This window comes from Heteronotia binoei, chromosome 1, assembly GCF_032191835.1.
Source record: "Heteronotia binoei isolate CCM8104 ecotype False Entrance Well chromosome 1, APGP_CSIRO_Hbin_v1, whole genome shotgun sequence".
Lineage (NCBI taxonomy): Eukaryota > Metazoa > Chordata > Lepidosauria > Squamata > Gekkonidae > Heteronotia > Heteronotia binoei.
In genome coordinates, this window is record NC_083223.1 from 118127417 (window position 1) to 118143075 (window position 15659).

At 41.5% G+C, this 15659-nt stretch overlaps 1 protein-coding gene across 1 annotated transcript in view; it reads right to left on the minus strand.

The window, feature by feature from the left end:
• The window catches only part of MOXD1 (monooxygenase DBH like 1), an 85399-nt gene that overhangs the window by 38372 nt on the left and 31368 nt on the right, over positions 1-15659 (minus strand). The window contains exon 5 of the mRNA XM_060239499.1: positions 460-639. Within this exon, the coding sequence (XP_060095482.1) occupies positions 460-639 (180 nt within the window). The remainder of the gene's footprint in view (positions 1-459; positions 640-15659) is intronic.

The following is a 15659-nucleotide window of genomic DNA, read 5'->3' on the forward strand; positions in this document are numbered from 1 at the left end:
ACACACACCCTTTGAAGAAGTAGGAGAGGAGTTTAGTTGCAGCCAGCAGGAATGGAGAGCCACTCTACTTTCATGCCAGCTACTCTTTGGTGGAATGATGGGAGATATAAGAGTGAGGCAAAAACATAAAAATCCCAAATAATAAATTGATTCTTTGATTCCTAAAGCCAAGCTACATATTTACTAGGGGCATTACTTCTACAGGCTCAAATATTTGTCACTCTAGTAATGTTTTCTGGTTTGTCCACAAACACGGAAGAAGGAGAGCTGACACCATAAGCTGGGATAATCAAAGGGCCAACTTTATTTTCATTGCACAAGAAGGACCTGCACACAGTCAGATGCAAAAGAAACCACCTGATAAGTCAGATGCAAAAGAAACCATCTGAGAGCTTATAAAAATAATTAAAAAGAAACAGCTATTATTATTAGATAAATTATGATAATTATTTATCCTACCTCTCCTCCAATAGCCCAAGCAAAAATTACTGTTTCACATGTAAGGAAAGAATCTGGCATGTTTGGATGATAGCACTCATGTCCATAGTCCAATACACTGTCATTCAGAGTGCTACTACATTGATAGAGTAGAATGTGATGCACCATACTCTCATGATCCTTCTGTATCAGTGGTTCAACCTGTTTAAATGATAAAGGAAATTATTTTTTCAATTCTGTTCTTAAAACAAAACTACTTTAGAGCATATCTAAAAATACCAAGACATGTATTAATTGTTTTCAATAACTGACTAAATAGATTAATGCAGAAGCCAAGCAGAAACTGAATACTTATACTAAACTAGTCTCATTTACTAAGGACTGCATTGAACTGATCTCCGTGGAGCTGTAACTTTTCAGAGCTTGGCTTCTATAACACAGTGTGTGTGTGTGTGTGCGTGTGAGAGAGAGAGAGAGAGAGAGAGAGAGAGAGGAGCCCAGCATTCCTGAAGCACATGTATGCATGCATTAAACTGACCATCTCAGGACATTTACTGAATAATGTTCATTGAGGATGGGTGAATCCCCTAGCTCTGTCCCAGCTGGAATTAATTTTCTCTTTATTTCTGGGATTTCACTCCAGTGCTCTTTCATCACATTTCACAGAATCTATCCAATTGGGATTAAGTTATCTGGGTTTGTACTCCTTACCCAACAGATGCTTAGCCAACAGATTATATTTTTTATTTATTTAGGTCATTTGTATACTTTGCCTTTCTCTTGAAACAAGTAGATGACAACATAAAAATACAAAAATATTCATTCCATGAAGGGGGGGGGGGGGAATAAACGTCTCATAAAAAAGCTAAATCAGCAAAATGGAGCATGACAGAAGAGTAGACCCTTTCTCAAGCAGCATAACCTTATTACGAATTGCAGGGGAACACTTAGTTTTAGGCATTAAAATGTATGGGCTATCCTGGATCATATCTAGTTTGACTTTCATTTATTCTATGCTGTTATACTAAAAAAAATTCCACCTGCACACACCTATATACACATTCACATTCAGGATTTCTCCAGGAGAAGAAAACCACATTTTCAATTGAATGGTGTAACAGCCTTACTCTGAGGGTGTAGGCTAGTGCCAGCCTTGTCTCTCAAGGGGCTTGCCACAGGTGAAGGAAAAGCAAATTCTAATACCATTTAACGTCCCTTCAGCACTCCTTCAAGCTGATAAACCTAGCTACCACACACTGATTTTAACATAGAGGAGAAACACCTTGGCTTTTCTCTGGTTTCTACAAGAAGGGTTCTAAGTAGGGTTGCCAAGTCCAATTCAAAAAATATCTGGGGACTTTGGGGGTGGAGCCAGGAGACATTGGGTAACAACATAAATAAATACAAAAATATTTATTAAAATTAAAATACAATGGTTCAAAATAACTAATTAAAACAACTAAACATGAGCCTATTCAAGTTGTCCCAAAAGCTTTTTATAAACAATTCTTCCTGAAAACCCCAAGGGTAGGTGCCTGCCCCACAGCCCCGTAGCTATAAGGGGGCCTGTGGGGGAACAGCCCCCTGACTGCTAGGCAGGGCCCCCTGATGTGAGGCCCCTAACCAGCCTCCAGTGCCTCGGCTGTATCCTTCTCCATTCTGTCATCATCATACACCGTTGCTTCTGCTTGCTTAGGGGACATGATCATACACAGTTGCTTCTGCCTGCTTAGGGGCTGGAAGAAATCTCTGTCCCCTCAGCAAGCAGAAACAATGGGGCACTTTCGGAGCCCATGACTGAAACTTAAGCTCCCTGTTACTTCTGCTTGCTTAGGGGCTGGAAGAAATCTCTGACCCCTCAGCAAGCAGAAACAAGGGGGCACTTTCAGAGCCCAGGACTGAAAGTTAAGCTCCACCTTGCTTCTGCTTGCTAAGGGGCTGGAAGAAATCTCTGACCCCTCAGCAAGCAGAAACAAGGGGTTTCTGGACTGAAAGTTAAGCTCGGTGTTGCTTCTGCTTGCTGAGGAGATGGGAGAAATCTCTAAGCCCTCAGCAAGCAGAAACAACGGGGCACTTTTAGCGCCCAGGACTGAAAGTTAAGCTCCACATTGGGCTGATGTTGGGCTAGAGGGCGCCTGCAAGAAGAGGCCGTTCTGGCCCTCAAGTGGGGTGGTGGGTGTAGGGGGCGGATGGCTCCATTGCAGACAGGGCAGGGTAAGGTAGGCTAGTGCACACAAGTGGAGGTCCCAGCTGCAGTCCAGGGCTGGGGATCAGTGGAGAGGAGAAGTTCGCCTACAGGGGTTTTCTGGCCTGGTCTCGCTGGCCACCCGAGTGAGGGTGGGAGCTATGCTTGGGCAGCCTCGGCTTGACCTCCGACAGGACAAAAATCCGAATTGGAGATCTTGTAGCCCCAGAAGTCAGTTGTGACTTGGTGGCACCTTCCACCCCCCCCCCACCTTGTCCTGCCGAGCTTGCCGAGCTGGATCATGTTACAGGGAAGGCCAGGAGACTGTGCGGCACGTATCTAAACCTCTGAGTGTATGGCAACGAGCTGGCAGCTTTCCTCCTCAGCGGTGGCAGGAGAGAAGGCCATGGAAATTGGGGCCCCCAATTCTTCAAATCCTGGCTACGGGGCGCTGCCCCACCATTTTTAGGAGGCTATTTCATAACAGCAGGGTAGCAAAAGGAAAGGTCCAGCCCCAGGTCATTGCTGACAGTACTGAGAATGAGGGAACTTTTTGGAAGATCATGTTGTGAGGAACATAACTGTTGTATGGTCCTTCAAGCCTCAGGTCATGAAGGGCTTTAAATGTAAGCCCATCACATTAAATTGGACCTGGAAACAAACAGACACCCATTGAAGGGACTTCAGGATCAGGGTAATGTGGTCCCAGTGGCCAGAGCCTGATAACAAATGGATTACTGTACTTTCTACCAGCTGAAATTTCTGGATCATCTTTAAGGGCAGTCCCATGTAGAGCACCCCACAGTAATCTACCCTCAAGACTACTATCTCATTTTGATGCTCTTTTTGATCTGTTGTGCCCTCATTCAAAAAGATGGCATGTCAGCTCAGAGCTAATTATGTAACTTGCGTTATTAGAAAAGAGCAGAGTAGGAACATATGCTATAACTGCAATCCTGCTGCACTAAAATCAATGGAAATTTTTGGAACAAAACTTTAAAAACTATTTTAAAATGTGCTGTAGAGATTTTTAATTATAATAATAAAAGAAGAGCAGTGCCAGTTAAAAGGTTATGGGAATGTTCTGTCTTTCTGTCTCTGCTTGAAATAATAGGATATTTGTCCAAGCATGTGATATATCCACCTGTCTCTGCAGGGCACCAACTCATTGTGTGTTTCTACTCACAACTTCAAAAAACCAACTTCCTCTCAAAGCAATGGGTCGTCACCAGTTAGCAATTCACATCCTTCCAATGTCAACTTCCAAAACACTAACATTAATTCAAACAAGTATTCTTTTGTTCAGATCTCTTTTTGCTAAAAAGGAAAAAAATTCTAAAAAGAACAGTTTATGAATAACTCTCTTCTGAAGTGCATTTTGCATCAGGCTTTGCAGTTTCAGGGGAAAAGTTATGGACTCATACGAATAAAAATGACAACACAGTTACCTTATAAAAACTGCACATAGTGATGAACCAATGTTTGTACATCTAAGGACTCGGCAAGATGGGTTTGCACTTACCTGTAACACGTTCATCAAGACTCTTCTGTGGGGGTGCCAGCCAGCCACAGAAATGAGATCCAGTGATTTTAGAGCTTTCTAAGGTTTGTAGGGGAATTCCCACCTCTGGCCATTTGGTGAAGCTGTCATGTGGTATTAGGGGGGCAGTGCAAAGACACTACAGGAGCCCACGTTGTATGGAAAACTGTGGAGATCTCATAGTGGGGCCAGGAGAGATGTGCATAAAAGTCTCTCAATGAACAACAGTAACATGTATGTGGAACCCTGTTTTCATTGCTGAATCCCTCTGTGCAGTTTCACATCAGAAGAATAGCAAGCTTAGTTACCAAGGATGTGGGTATGATGTTCTCAAATGATAAGCTGCTTTCCGAACCACAGAATCACTCCTGGAATTTATGTCCACAGAGTAGTGGCATACAAAAAGTAGAAGCAGAGAACCATTTGGCAGCCTTGCAGATTTCATCAAGCAAGATTCCCTGAAGGGATGCTGCAGAAGAAGTTTGGGCTCTTGTAGAACAGGAACAGGTGGTAGTCAGCAATGAAGAGGTGACACACTCCAGAGAACTAAATGGTAATTATAATGCATCTGGAGAGCAGCTACTTTTCCTCACCTAGGGCCCACATAACATAAGAAAAGATGCAAATCCTTGGGGTTGGAATTGTGTTCTGTTCAAATAAATTAAAAAATGAATGCAAAATTTAGAGTGTTCATCCAGAATCACTGGATGAGGAACTAAGAAAGAAGCCAGGTTATGATGGTGAGAATGTTTCTTGATGCCTTTGGAGGACACAAGATGGTCTGGGTTTGGTTTTGGAAATGTATAATATAAAGTTTTAAGATAGGGACTTACAGTGCAGTCCTAAGGAGAGTTACTCTGTTCTAAGCCCATTGAAATGAATAGGCTTAGACTGGAGTAACTCTCCTTAGGATTGTACTGTTAGTTGTTCAGTCACACAGTCGAGTCCAACTCTTTGCATCCCCATGGACAAAGTCACACCAGGCCCTCCTGTCTTCCACCATCCTTCAAAATCTGCTCAAAAGGGACTTAGAGGAAGAAAGAATTATTAAAATCAAAAGGAATATGTGTGTAGTAGAAATTTTGTGATTAAGAAGTCCTTGTTACAAGGCAAAACTGGATAGTTGACTTGTTCAGCTGTTATTGCTATGCCTGGCTGATCTGTACTTACACATATGACTTATTGTATGTTAGATACTAGTTGAATAATAATGAAGTGCACCTATGTAACATGCACACTAGGAGAAGAGAATTTAAAAATAATCAAATATGAATAGTTTGTTGTTAATATATTAACTGAAACTTATTAGCAAGCTGATTATATATGGAGTTGAGCTTCTCAACCTGATTAATATTTACCAAAGTCTCTCACAGAAGTGGGTGTTGTTGTTTTTTTTAACTTGTTCAACCAGTATAAAATGTACTGCTGTTCCTTTGTGAGCTTTGGGAAAAGACCATTTGATATTTCCCCCTTTATTAGCAAATAAAGCCATCAATTCTTTCCAGGATTGGTAGCTTCATGTGTATTATTGAGATTGTACATACAGGAGACCCCTATTGGGCTGTCAGAACTTCAAACTTTATTTTGCCCCAAGGAAATTTTAGTTTCATGAGCTCCCAGGAGGGAAGATGCTGTTCATGGAGGGGGGAAATGTAACTATCTGTGACCTTCAGGCAGGTGAGCAGCCAAGGAAGCAGAAATTCTTACTGCTTGTCTGGATGGAACCAAAGCTGGCCTCTTTTCATGGTGCTTCAGCTCCTCTTTGGCTTTTTTAAGCTGGCAATTTAGAATGGCCTTGGGAACTGAAGAATGGGAAGCTGTTATTGTGTTCTTGTTGTTCTTGTTATTTATGCACTTACCTTTTTTATCAAAGTAACTACTGTGAAAGTATACCAAGGTATAATTTATATTCTTGCCTTGGAGCAAAATTAGCTAGTTATGGCTCTGAGAAATGAGGGACACCATCAGATGACAGCATGATGAGTCATCTGAAGAAACCCATAAGTGGCATTGCACTTCTCTAGGAATTGCTGGAAAATTCATGGTAACACTATAGAGTTTCTGATGCTTCCTAGAGAGGAATGATGTCATTCTGGGTTGTCCCCAGAAATGACATAATGCCATCACCAGATTATGTGGGGGTTTTACTCCACCCCTCCCCCCTCTGCTTCTGGCTGCAGGAGCAGCAGTGGGAGATGGGAGGCAGGAAACTGGCAGGAAACCAGCAGCCCTCTACTGCAACACAGTTCTTGGCCTATATAGATTATGAAATGGTTAGCAGGCAACCATTATCTGTGTTATCTGTGTACTCTCTAGATGCTTTTACAAGTAATAAATTACTATGTTTCTAGGTCACTTTTGAACATGATAAAAATGCTGGAAGAATGGATCAAAATATTGGGAACTGGCTTTATGCATTCACATGCCACTTTATTAATGTAAGTAGGTTAGCCTTGTATCCATACACTGATGAAATCAGTAACAGTTGAGGTAATGCTAGGCTTGTTTATGTCTTAACCTTTGAACTTCTTGTTGTTTGCCTTTTTAATAAGTGGGTTCTCATTTTATCTGGTTGTGGATATGACACTTTGTTTATCAACCTGATTTTCATGAAGAAACCAACTAAACACCCAGTATTTTCAACAGTACTTTACTATGTGGTCTAGACTAGCTGACAAGAAAATAAATTAGCGAACGGAGAAAGAAAGACCAGAAGTTTCTTTGAAGCTGGTACATCACTGTGCATACTAAATTTCCAGGAATCATAGGGAAAAAATTATGGTAGCCACAAATGAACAACTTGAGAGGTCAAGTGATGAATGAAACAACAGCTACTCTCAAGTCCAGCAAGGAAAGCATGCCTGCATGCCTGAAGGAAAGAGCAGCAAGAGACGTTGGGGACTGGGAATTGACATAAAAGGGTTATTATGAAAAAAAATAATATGAGGGAGCAGCAAGATTGAGAAGCAGATGTTTTGAGGAAAGGAGTAGCTTTGATTTGCAACCTACCATCCACAGTCTGAAATGGTACAGCCTCTAGAACTCTGTGTTTATAATCTCTGAAGGGTACTGAGCTTTGACTCTTGAAAGCTTGTAGCCTGAAAATCTGGCTGGTTTCTAAGGTGATACTGAACTCAAATCCAGCTGATCTGCTTTCTCTTAAGCCATACAATTAAATAACCATCTGAATAGATAATAGCATTGGGTAGTATCCATAGTAAATTTTCTGCTAACAGAAGAGAAGCAGTTAAAGAAAAAGGGTAATTTCCACCAAATCCTTCTCCCTGATAACCCCCAAATTGCCCCCATGCTGTTCCAGAGGGGCTGCTGTCCCCCAGGAGCAGCATTTGGAGAAAATCAATGGGTTTGAGCAGGAGGGGGAAGACACGGAAGTTCTGTTCCACTGACTGGAGCAAATTGGTCCTTATGGCTACCAGAAAGTGTCCAGATAGTCTGATGGTCTGGAAGGCATAACTCTACTTGGCCACTGCAAGCTGAGGCCATCCTCCCAGCCAGAACCACCCCAGCCCAAAGAGGGTACAAGCCAGAGATATAGGGAAAGAGAACTCATTGTGGCAAAGGACATAACCACCTGGCCTTCCTTATCATTGAAAAGGAGAGGAGGTGTCTTTCTGGCCCAGCCTCAACGTGCCCATTTGATCCAGCCTTGAAGGATTGTGAAGGATGGCTTTATCAATGTCCCCACTAAACTGTGATAGTTTGCACTGGTGCACAAATCTTTAGCCCTTGGTGCACAGATTTTTGGCTCAGCACAGGATAATGAAATTCCAGAAGAATTATCTGTAGCCATCTGAAGACCACCAGTGCTCTCCTGGATGGTACTTCTGCATGCAGCCCCTTCCCTTCGTTCCTTATCAGCATGATGGAGGGAAGGAGGCAGCAACTCAGTGTCAGCCACCAAGATCTCATAGCCAATAGCCAGCCACATTTCCTTTGGCTGCCTATAGTGGTTGCCATCTCTCTTTCCCCCTCTCTCAGTGATGAAGGCAGAGGAAAGTCACACGGTGGCATATTCCAGTTTGCATTTTTCTGGGAGCCATGGGTTGGAGAAGGAGGAATCAATGCCTGGTTTCCCTGGAAAAGACCACAGTGGTGGGGAGGAGAAATGAAGGCAGTGCAACCACCCTCTCTCTCTTTGTGCAGAGAGGATGAGACCACATGGACCTCAGAGGTGTGGAGGAGAGAATGAAGAGGGAGAAGAGGCAGAGACAAACTTATTTGAGGGCTACAAAACATCATGGCTGAAGCAGGAGACTTTTGCCCACTTTGAAAGCAGGATGAACAAAAACCTGATTAAGTTTTGCCTTCTGGCTTTTTTTAAAGTGCTTCTCCAAGTCTTAAGATCACTTTCGCTTTTCTCATACTCTCAGTGCCTTCTCTGCCTGCCCCATTTCCCTTTTGATGTTCCTTTCTCTAGCTGTGGTGTGGAAAGTGCATCAAGTCACAGCTGACTTATGGTAAGCCAATTCATTCTGAGATTTTTACAAAGTTATGGTAATAATCTTCTAACAACTAATTTATGCAATAGTCAAATGTAGGCTCTCACAGAACTTTTATGCTAGTAGCACTTTTGGCTCATGAAGTAGAATTGCTGCTCACAACACTCCACAGCTTAGAGGGAACACGGGTCTCACCCCACCCAGTCACAAAATTTGGCCATGAATCTTCTGCTTAAAGCTGACTGCAGGCTCTCTCTCCCTTGGGGGGGGGCCTTTCCAGGGACATCCCCCCCAATCTATCTATCCTGCCACTGACAAACAAGTCCTGCATGAGCAGAAAATTATTCTGGATCTAATCTGTTGTATTTGGATCTAACCTCTCCTCGGCGGGGAGGGCAGGATATAAATAAAAGCTTATTATTTATTTATTTATTTATTTATTTATTTATTTAATTGTATTGTTATTTTCCCCTCTCATGGATTGCTGCCTTGACATGGTGAGAGGGCTTACGCAGTTCAGTGAGGTTGTGGGCTATGCCATACAGGGCTACCCAAGATGGACAGGCCACAGATGAGAACCCAGACAAAATGCGATCCACTGGAGAAGGAAATGGCAACCCACTCCAGTATCCTTGCCAAGAAAACCCCATGGACAGTAACAAAAGGCTAAAAGATACGGCGCTGGAAGATGAGCCCCTCAGGTTAGAAGGTGCCCAATATGCTACTGGGGAGGAGTGAAGGGCAAGTCCAAGTAACCACAGAAAGATTGAAACAGCTGGGCCAAAGCCGAAAGGATGCTCAGTTGTGGATGTGTCTGATGGTGAAAGAACAGTCCGATGCTGCAAAGAACAATACTGCACTGGAACGTGGAATGTAAGATCTATGAATCAAGGTAAGCTGGATGTAGTCAAACAAGAGATGGCAAGACTGAGCATTGACATCTTGGGAATAAGTGAACTAAAATGGATGAGAATGGGTGAATTTAACTCAGAGGATCACTACAACTATTATTGTGGGCAAGAGTCCCATAGAAGAAATGGTGTGGCCTTATTAGTTAACAAGAGAGTGAGGAAAGAAGTAATGGGATACAATCTCAAAAATGACAGAATGATCTCGGTCCGTATCCAAGGCAAACCATTTAGTATCACAGTAGTCCAAGTCTATGCCCCAACCACTGATGCAGAAGAGGCTGAAGTGGACCAGTTCTATGAAGATCTAGAACACCTTCTAGAATTTACACCAAAAAAAGTTGTCCTCCTCATCATAGGGGACTGGAATGCCAAAGTAGGAAGTCAAAAGGTAACCGGAACAACTGACAAGTTTGGCCTTGAAGAACAAAATGAAGCCGGGCAAAGGCTAATAGAGCTTTGTCAAGAGAACAAATTGGTCATAGCGAACACTCTCTTCCAACAACCTAAAAGGCGACTCTACACATGGACATCACCTGATGGGCAACACAGAAATCAGATTGATTATATACTCTGCAGTCAAAGATGGAGAAGCTCCTTACAGTCAGAAAAAACAAGACCTGGAGCTGACTGCGGCTCAGATCATGAGCTACTCATTGCAAAATTCAGGCTTAAACTGAAGAAAACTCGAGAAGCCATTAGGCCATTCAGGTTTGACCTTGATCACATCCCTTATGAATATACAGTGAAGGTGAAGAATAGGTTTAAGGAACTAGAGTTGATAGACAGAGTGCCTGAAGAACTATGGATGGAGGTTTGTGACATTGTACAGAAGGCAGCAATCGGCACCATCCTAAAGAAAAAGAAATGCAAGAAAACAAAGTGGCTGTCTGATGAGGCTTTACAAATAGCTGAGGAAAGAAGGAAAGCGAAAGGCAAAGGTGAAAAGGAAAAATTCACCCAACTGAATGCAGATTTTCAGAGAACAGCAAAGAGATATATGGAGGCCTTCCTGAAGGAACAATGCAAAGTAATAGAGGAAAATAACAGAATGGAAAGGACAAGAGATCTCTTCAAGAAAATTGGAGAAATCAAGGGAACGTTTCATGTAAAGATGGCCATGATAAAGGACAACAAAGGTAGGGACCTAACAGAAGCAGAAGAGATCAGGAAGAGGTGGCAAGAATACACAGAAGAATTATACAAGAAGGACCTCAATGTCCTTGACAACCATGATGGTGAAATCGCTGACCTTGAGCCAGACATCCTGGAGTGTGAAGTCAAATGGACCTTAAAAAGCATTTCAACAACAAAGTGAGCATAGATGATGGTATCCCAGTTGAGCTATTCAAAGTCTTAAAAGATATTCTGTTAAAGTTATGCACACATTATGTCAACAAATTTGGAAAACACAACAGTGGCCACAGGATTGGAAAAGGTCAGTTTATATTCCAATCCCAAAGAAAGGTAATGCCAAGGACTGTTCAAACTATCGCACCATTGCACTCATTTCACATGCCAGCAAGGTCATGTTAAAGATCCTACAAGCTAGGCTTCAGCAGTATGTAGATCGGGAACTACCAGAAGTTCAAGCTGGGTTTCAGAGAGGTCGAGGAACTAGAGATCAAATTGCCAACATTCGCTGGATTATGGAGAAAGCATGGGAGTATCAAAAAAACATCTATTTCTGTTTCATTGACTATGCTAAAGCCTTTGATTGTATGGATCACAACAAACTGCGGCAAGTCCTTAAAGAGATGGGAGTACCAGACCACCTCACCTCTCTCCTGAGAAACCTGTATAAGGGTCAAGAAGCAACTGTCAGAACGGGATATGGAACAACTGATTGGTTTACAATAGGAAAAGGAGTTCGGCAAGGATGTATATTGTCACCCTGCTTATTTAATTTATATGCAGAGTACATCACGCGGAATGCTGGCCTGGATGAAGCACAAATCGGAATTAAGATTACTGGGAAAAACATCAACAACCTCAGATATGCAGGTGATACCATTCTAATGGCAGAAAGTGAGGAGGACCTAAAGAACCTCTTGTTGAGGGTGAAGGAAGAGAGCACAAAAGTAGGCTTGAAACTCAACATCAAAAACAGTTCCGCAGGGCCTGCAAGACCATCCTTTTTCGAATGTCCTTCACCGACTAAAGAGAGAGACTGCTAAGTAAACTCACCATCTGTATAATAGCACCAGCATATTAATATTAATTTGATTGTTTTAGAATTTTAATTAACTGTTAAATTAGTTTTGTTTAAATATACTGTATAATGTATGTATTGATTTGTGCTGTTAGCCGCCCTGAGCCTGCTTCGGCGGGGAGGGCAAGATATAAATAAAATGATGATGATGATGATGATGATGATGATGATGATGATGAAGAAGAAGAAGAAGAAGAAGAAGAAGAAGAAGAAGAAGAAGAAGAAGAAGAAGAAGAAGAAGAAGAAGAAGAAGAAGAAGAAGAAGAAGAAGAAGAAGAAGAAGAAGAAGAAGAAGAAGAAGAAGAAGAAGAAGAAGAAGAAGAAGAAGAAGAAGAAGAAGAAGAAGAAGAAACCTAAGATCATGGCATCTGGCCCAATCACACCTTGGCAAATAGAAGGGGAAGACATGGAAGTAGTCACAGACATCATATTTCTGGGATCAAAGATCACTGCAGATGGTGACTGTAGCCATGAAATTAAAAGTCATTTGCTCCTTGGGAGGACAGCTATGGTGAACCTGGGCAGTATTATAAAAAGCAGAGACATCACCCTGCCAACAAAAGTCCATATAGTCAAAGCAATGGTATTCCCAGTAGTAATGTGTGGCTGTGAGAGCTGGACCATAAGAAAGGCTGAGCGCAATAGAATAGATGCTTTTGAGCTGTGGTGCTGGAGAAGAATCTTGAAAGTCCCTTGGAATGCAAGAAGATCAAATCAGTCAGTCCTAAGGGAAATCAACCCAGACTGTTCCCTGGAAGGTCAGATGCTGAAGCTGAAGCTCAAATACTTTGGCCACCAAATGAGAAGGGAGCACTCACTGGAGAAGATCCTGATGCTGGGAAAGACGGAAGGCAAAAGAAGAAGGAAACGGCAAAAGATGAGATGGCTGGACAGTGTTACTGATGTAACAAACACAAATTTGAGCAGACTTCAGAGGATGGTGGAAGACAGGAGGGCCTGGTGTGACTTTGTCCATGGGGTCGCAAAGAATCAGACCCGACTGTGCGACTGAAAAACACAAATTGTTATTTTCCCACCACAAATCTTGAGTTTCCTTGCCTTCCCATCACTGCCCCCAAAGCCCTTTAAAATGTTTTTCCTCTGGCTCCCTTGTCCTGCAGAAGCAGTTTTTGGGAGGTCACTGCAGCAAGAAAAGAAAGCAAGAAATAAATCAAGTCATCCATGTAAATGCCCCTGTGGATCCAAGTTACTGTTTCCAAAGCAAACATGCACATTAACCTTTTCAAGTTCCAACTTGGTTCATATTCATTAACATTTTTATAACATGGAATATTATGCTGTGATATATAAAATAATATGCCATATATATAATGTTTAATATTCCAGAGCATACTTGCCTTTAAAATCATCACCAAACAATCCATTACCATAAAATTTGCTGTAATAAAACATTTTGCCTTTGGCCTTCATTTACTATCTTTTTCATGTAAGTTATAGGGCATATTATACTATTAACAAGCATGCAGGGAATATTTTGCTATTTAAGAGTGGCACCCCAAATTATTATCTCAGGAAAAAATAATTTTCTGGTTGACCTTTTTAGATATCAGAAGCTGAGTGACTCAGATCCTCAAATCCAAAGACTACTAAAACTATTAAAATAGTGTTAATAGACAAGAGTCTGAATATGAAAAAAATGTCATCTTTCTATTATGTTTCCTACCAAGTATGTCAAAATGATGTGTGTCATCTTTAAATAACAGTCATGATTATTTTCTATGTACCTTCTTATCTGGGGGATATCAAATCTAAAGTCAGTTGTAAAATATCTGTTGAAGAATGTTGATACTTAGGGCTTTTTAAATAATATATGAACCTTCATGAATACCAAATGATATCTCTCCTCAGAATCTAGGGACCAACTGTTAAAACCACTGAAGAAAACTACTACAGCTACAGAGGTCCACAAACAATATCAGGCATGTATGCAGCCAATGGGGATTCGGATGCATATCAGCCTCCATGAGGCTCATCTAGCTTCCATTAAATTGATTAGATGAGACTTTTGATGGGAATAAAGATACAAGTTTGCAAAAAGGATGTAATTTTGAAGGATGCCAAATACACATCTCTTTATTTCTGTGCAGTAATGCAGTTATTTATTTAAGACTAATACAAAGCATAAGCCTCTAAGAGAAGCTTATGCCATCCATTGTAACACATTTTCCGAGCAAGATATTGTACCTGCCACAACTATTCTGTTGATCTAGCTTCAAAGAGATTGTGAACATGAGCCAACATGTAGAAGACTTTCCCATAGGCACATGGACCCAACATTTTACCAGAAATGATTCATTATAGGTTATAATAAAACTGCTTACAGAGGGGAAACAGAAACCACTTTTTGTGGCTGGCCAGTTCATGAAAATTATAGTACTTTACATAAATGTAAAATGAGAAAATAAGAAAATAAGCCAGTTGTCTGCATGACATGCCTTTTTCAGGAAAGATTAGTTTTGATTTGTTTATTCAGCATTACATTGCAAAATCTTTTTTTTAAAGACAGGGTTGTGTTTTTTTATTGTAATAAATTTTTATTGTAAGGTAGTTATAGCAAGCAGTTTATATAAAAAGGTCAGTTTCTTTTTGGGAGTGTTTGGGAGTCTACTGATCCTATTGTAAGCCTGTTGTAACAGCAATGTCGGATTAAACCCTGTGGAGGCCCCTAAGCAGTTGAAATCTTGGGAGAGGCAGAGAGAGGCAAACTTGGCAACAACGCCAGAAGCAACCACACCAGGCAAGTCGGGCAAAGAGCAGCTCAGTTGCTGGCTGCATGTGCAGGCTGGGAGGGCTGCAAGCAGGGGGAAAACCGGGGGAAAGCCAGCCCGGGGCCCCTAAAGGCGTGGGGGCCCTTAGGCCAGTGCCTACTTGGCCTCATTGTTAATCCAGCTCTGTGAAAAAGTCAACCTTCTGGTATCCTATATTAGACACAGCAAGCCCTTCAGGAAAGAAAGGCTCTAACCTGAGGCCGTTGCAGAATTGCACTGGCCTCCATAATTCCAGCAGGACATAATGGGATTATTTTACACCATATCCTCTACCTGAATGTTGCCAGTGCAATGCAAGAAGTATTTTGATAGACTTTTATATGACACAGACAGAGGAATAATACCAGTGCAACAGCATCAATGGCTACAAGTTTACCAATACTAGAGAAACCAATGCTTTTAATGTGTTGGTGCCATAGTGTTTGATTGGTCACTGTATGAGACAAGATGGTGGACTAGATGGACCATTGGTCTGATCCAGCAGGGCTCTTCTTATGTTGACAAACTGCAGTGTTCGGAGTTATTAATTGCTACATTATTTTGGGAATGCTATAATAAAATGCTTCATTCTGCACACAGCTCACATATTCCTTCAAAGGCAATAAATGTGAGAGTCTGCATGGTTTATCCTTTATAATTTTCCTTCCTGTATTATCCCATTCCAGTTTAAACCACTTCTCTCCAAGCCAAAGGTTATATTTCCCCCCTCTTTCCTAGCCAATTATGCTTTATAATAATGTGCAACTTTTTTCTTGGTCCTGAAAAGCTAACAGCTGTGGAAGCAGGATGAACCCTACTCTATTGTATTACATGCTATCAAATTCCAGTGCGGTATGCTGGATGGGATTAATATATTGAAATAAAGCAGCTTAAAGGTCAGATGCAATGGGTGCTAGATTTAGAAAGGATTACAAGCACAGTGAATAACATTCCAGGAACTGCCTGAAGTAAAGATGGCCCCAGCTGCATGGGGAAGTCAGACCTCCTCCTAGTGTGACATCTCAGCTTAAAGTACTTTATATATAACCATTCCCATCCCTCTTTGTTTGCTTTCCTTCTTTTGATGTTACAGCTGTAGGCTGGATTTTTTTCACAGCTATTTGTCCAAAATTATCTGCTACAAAATT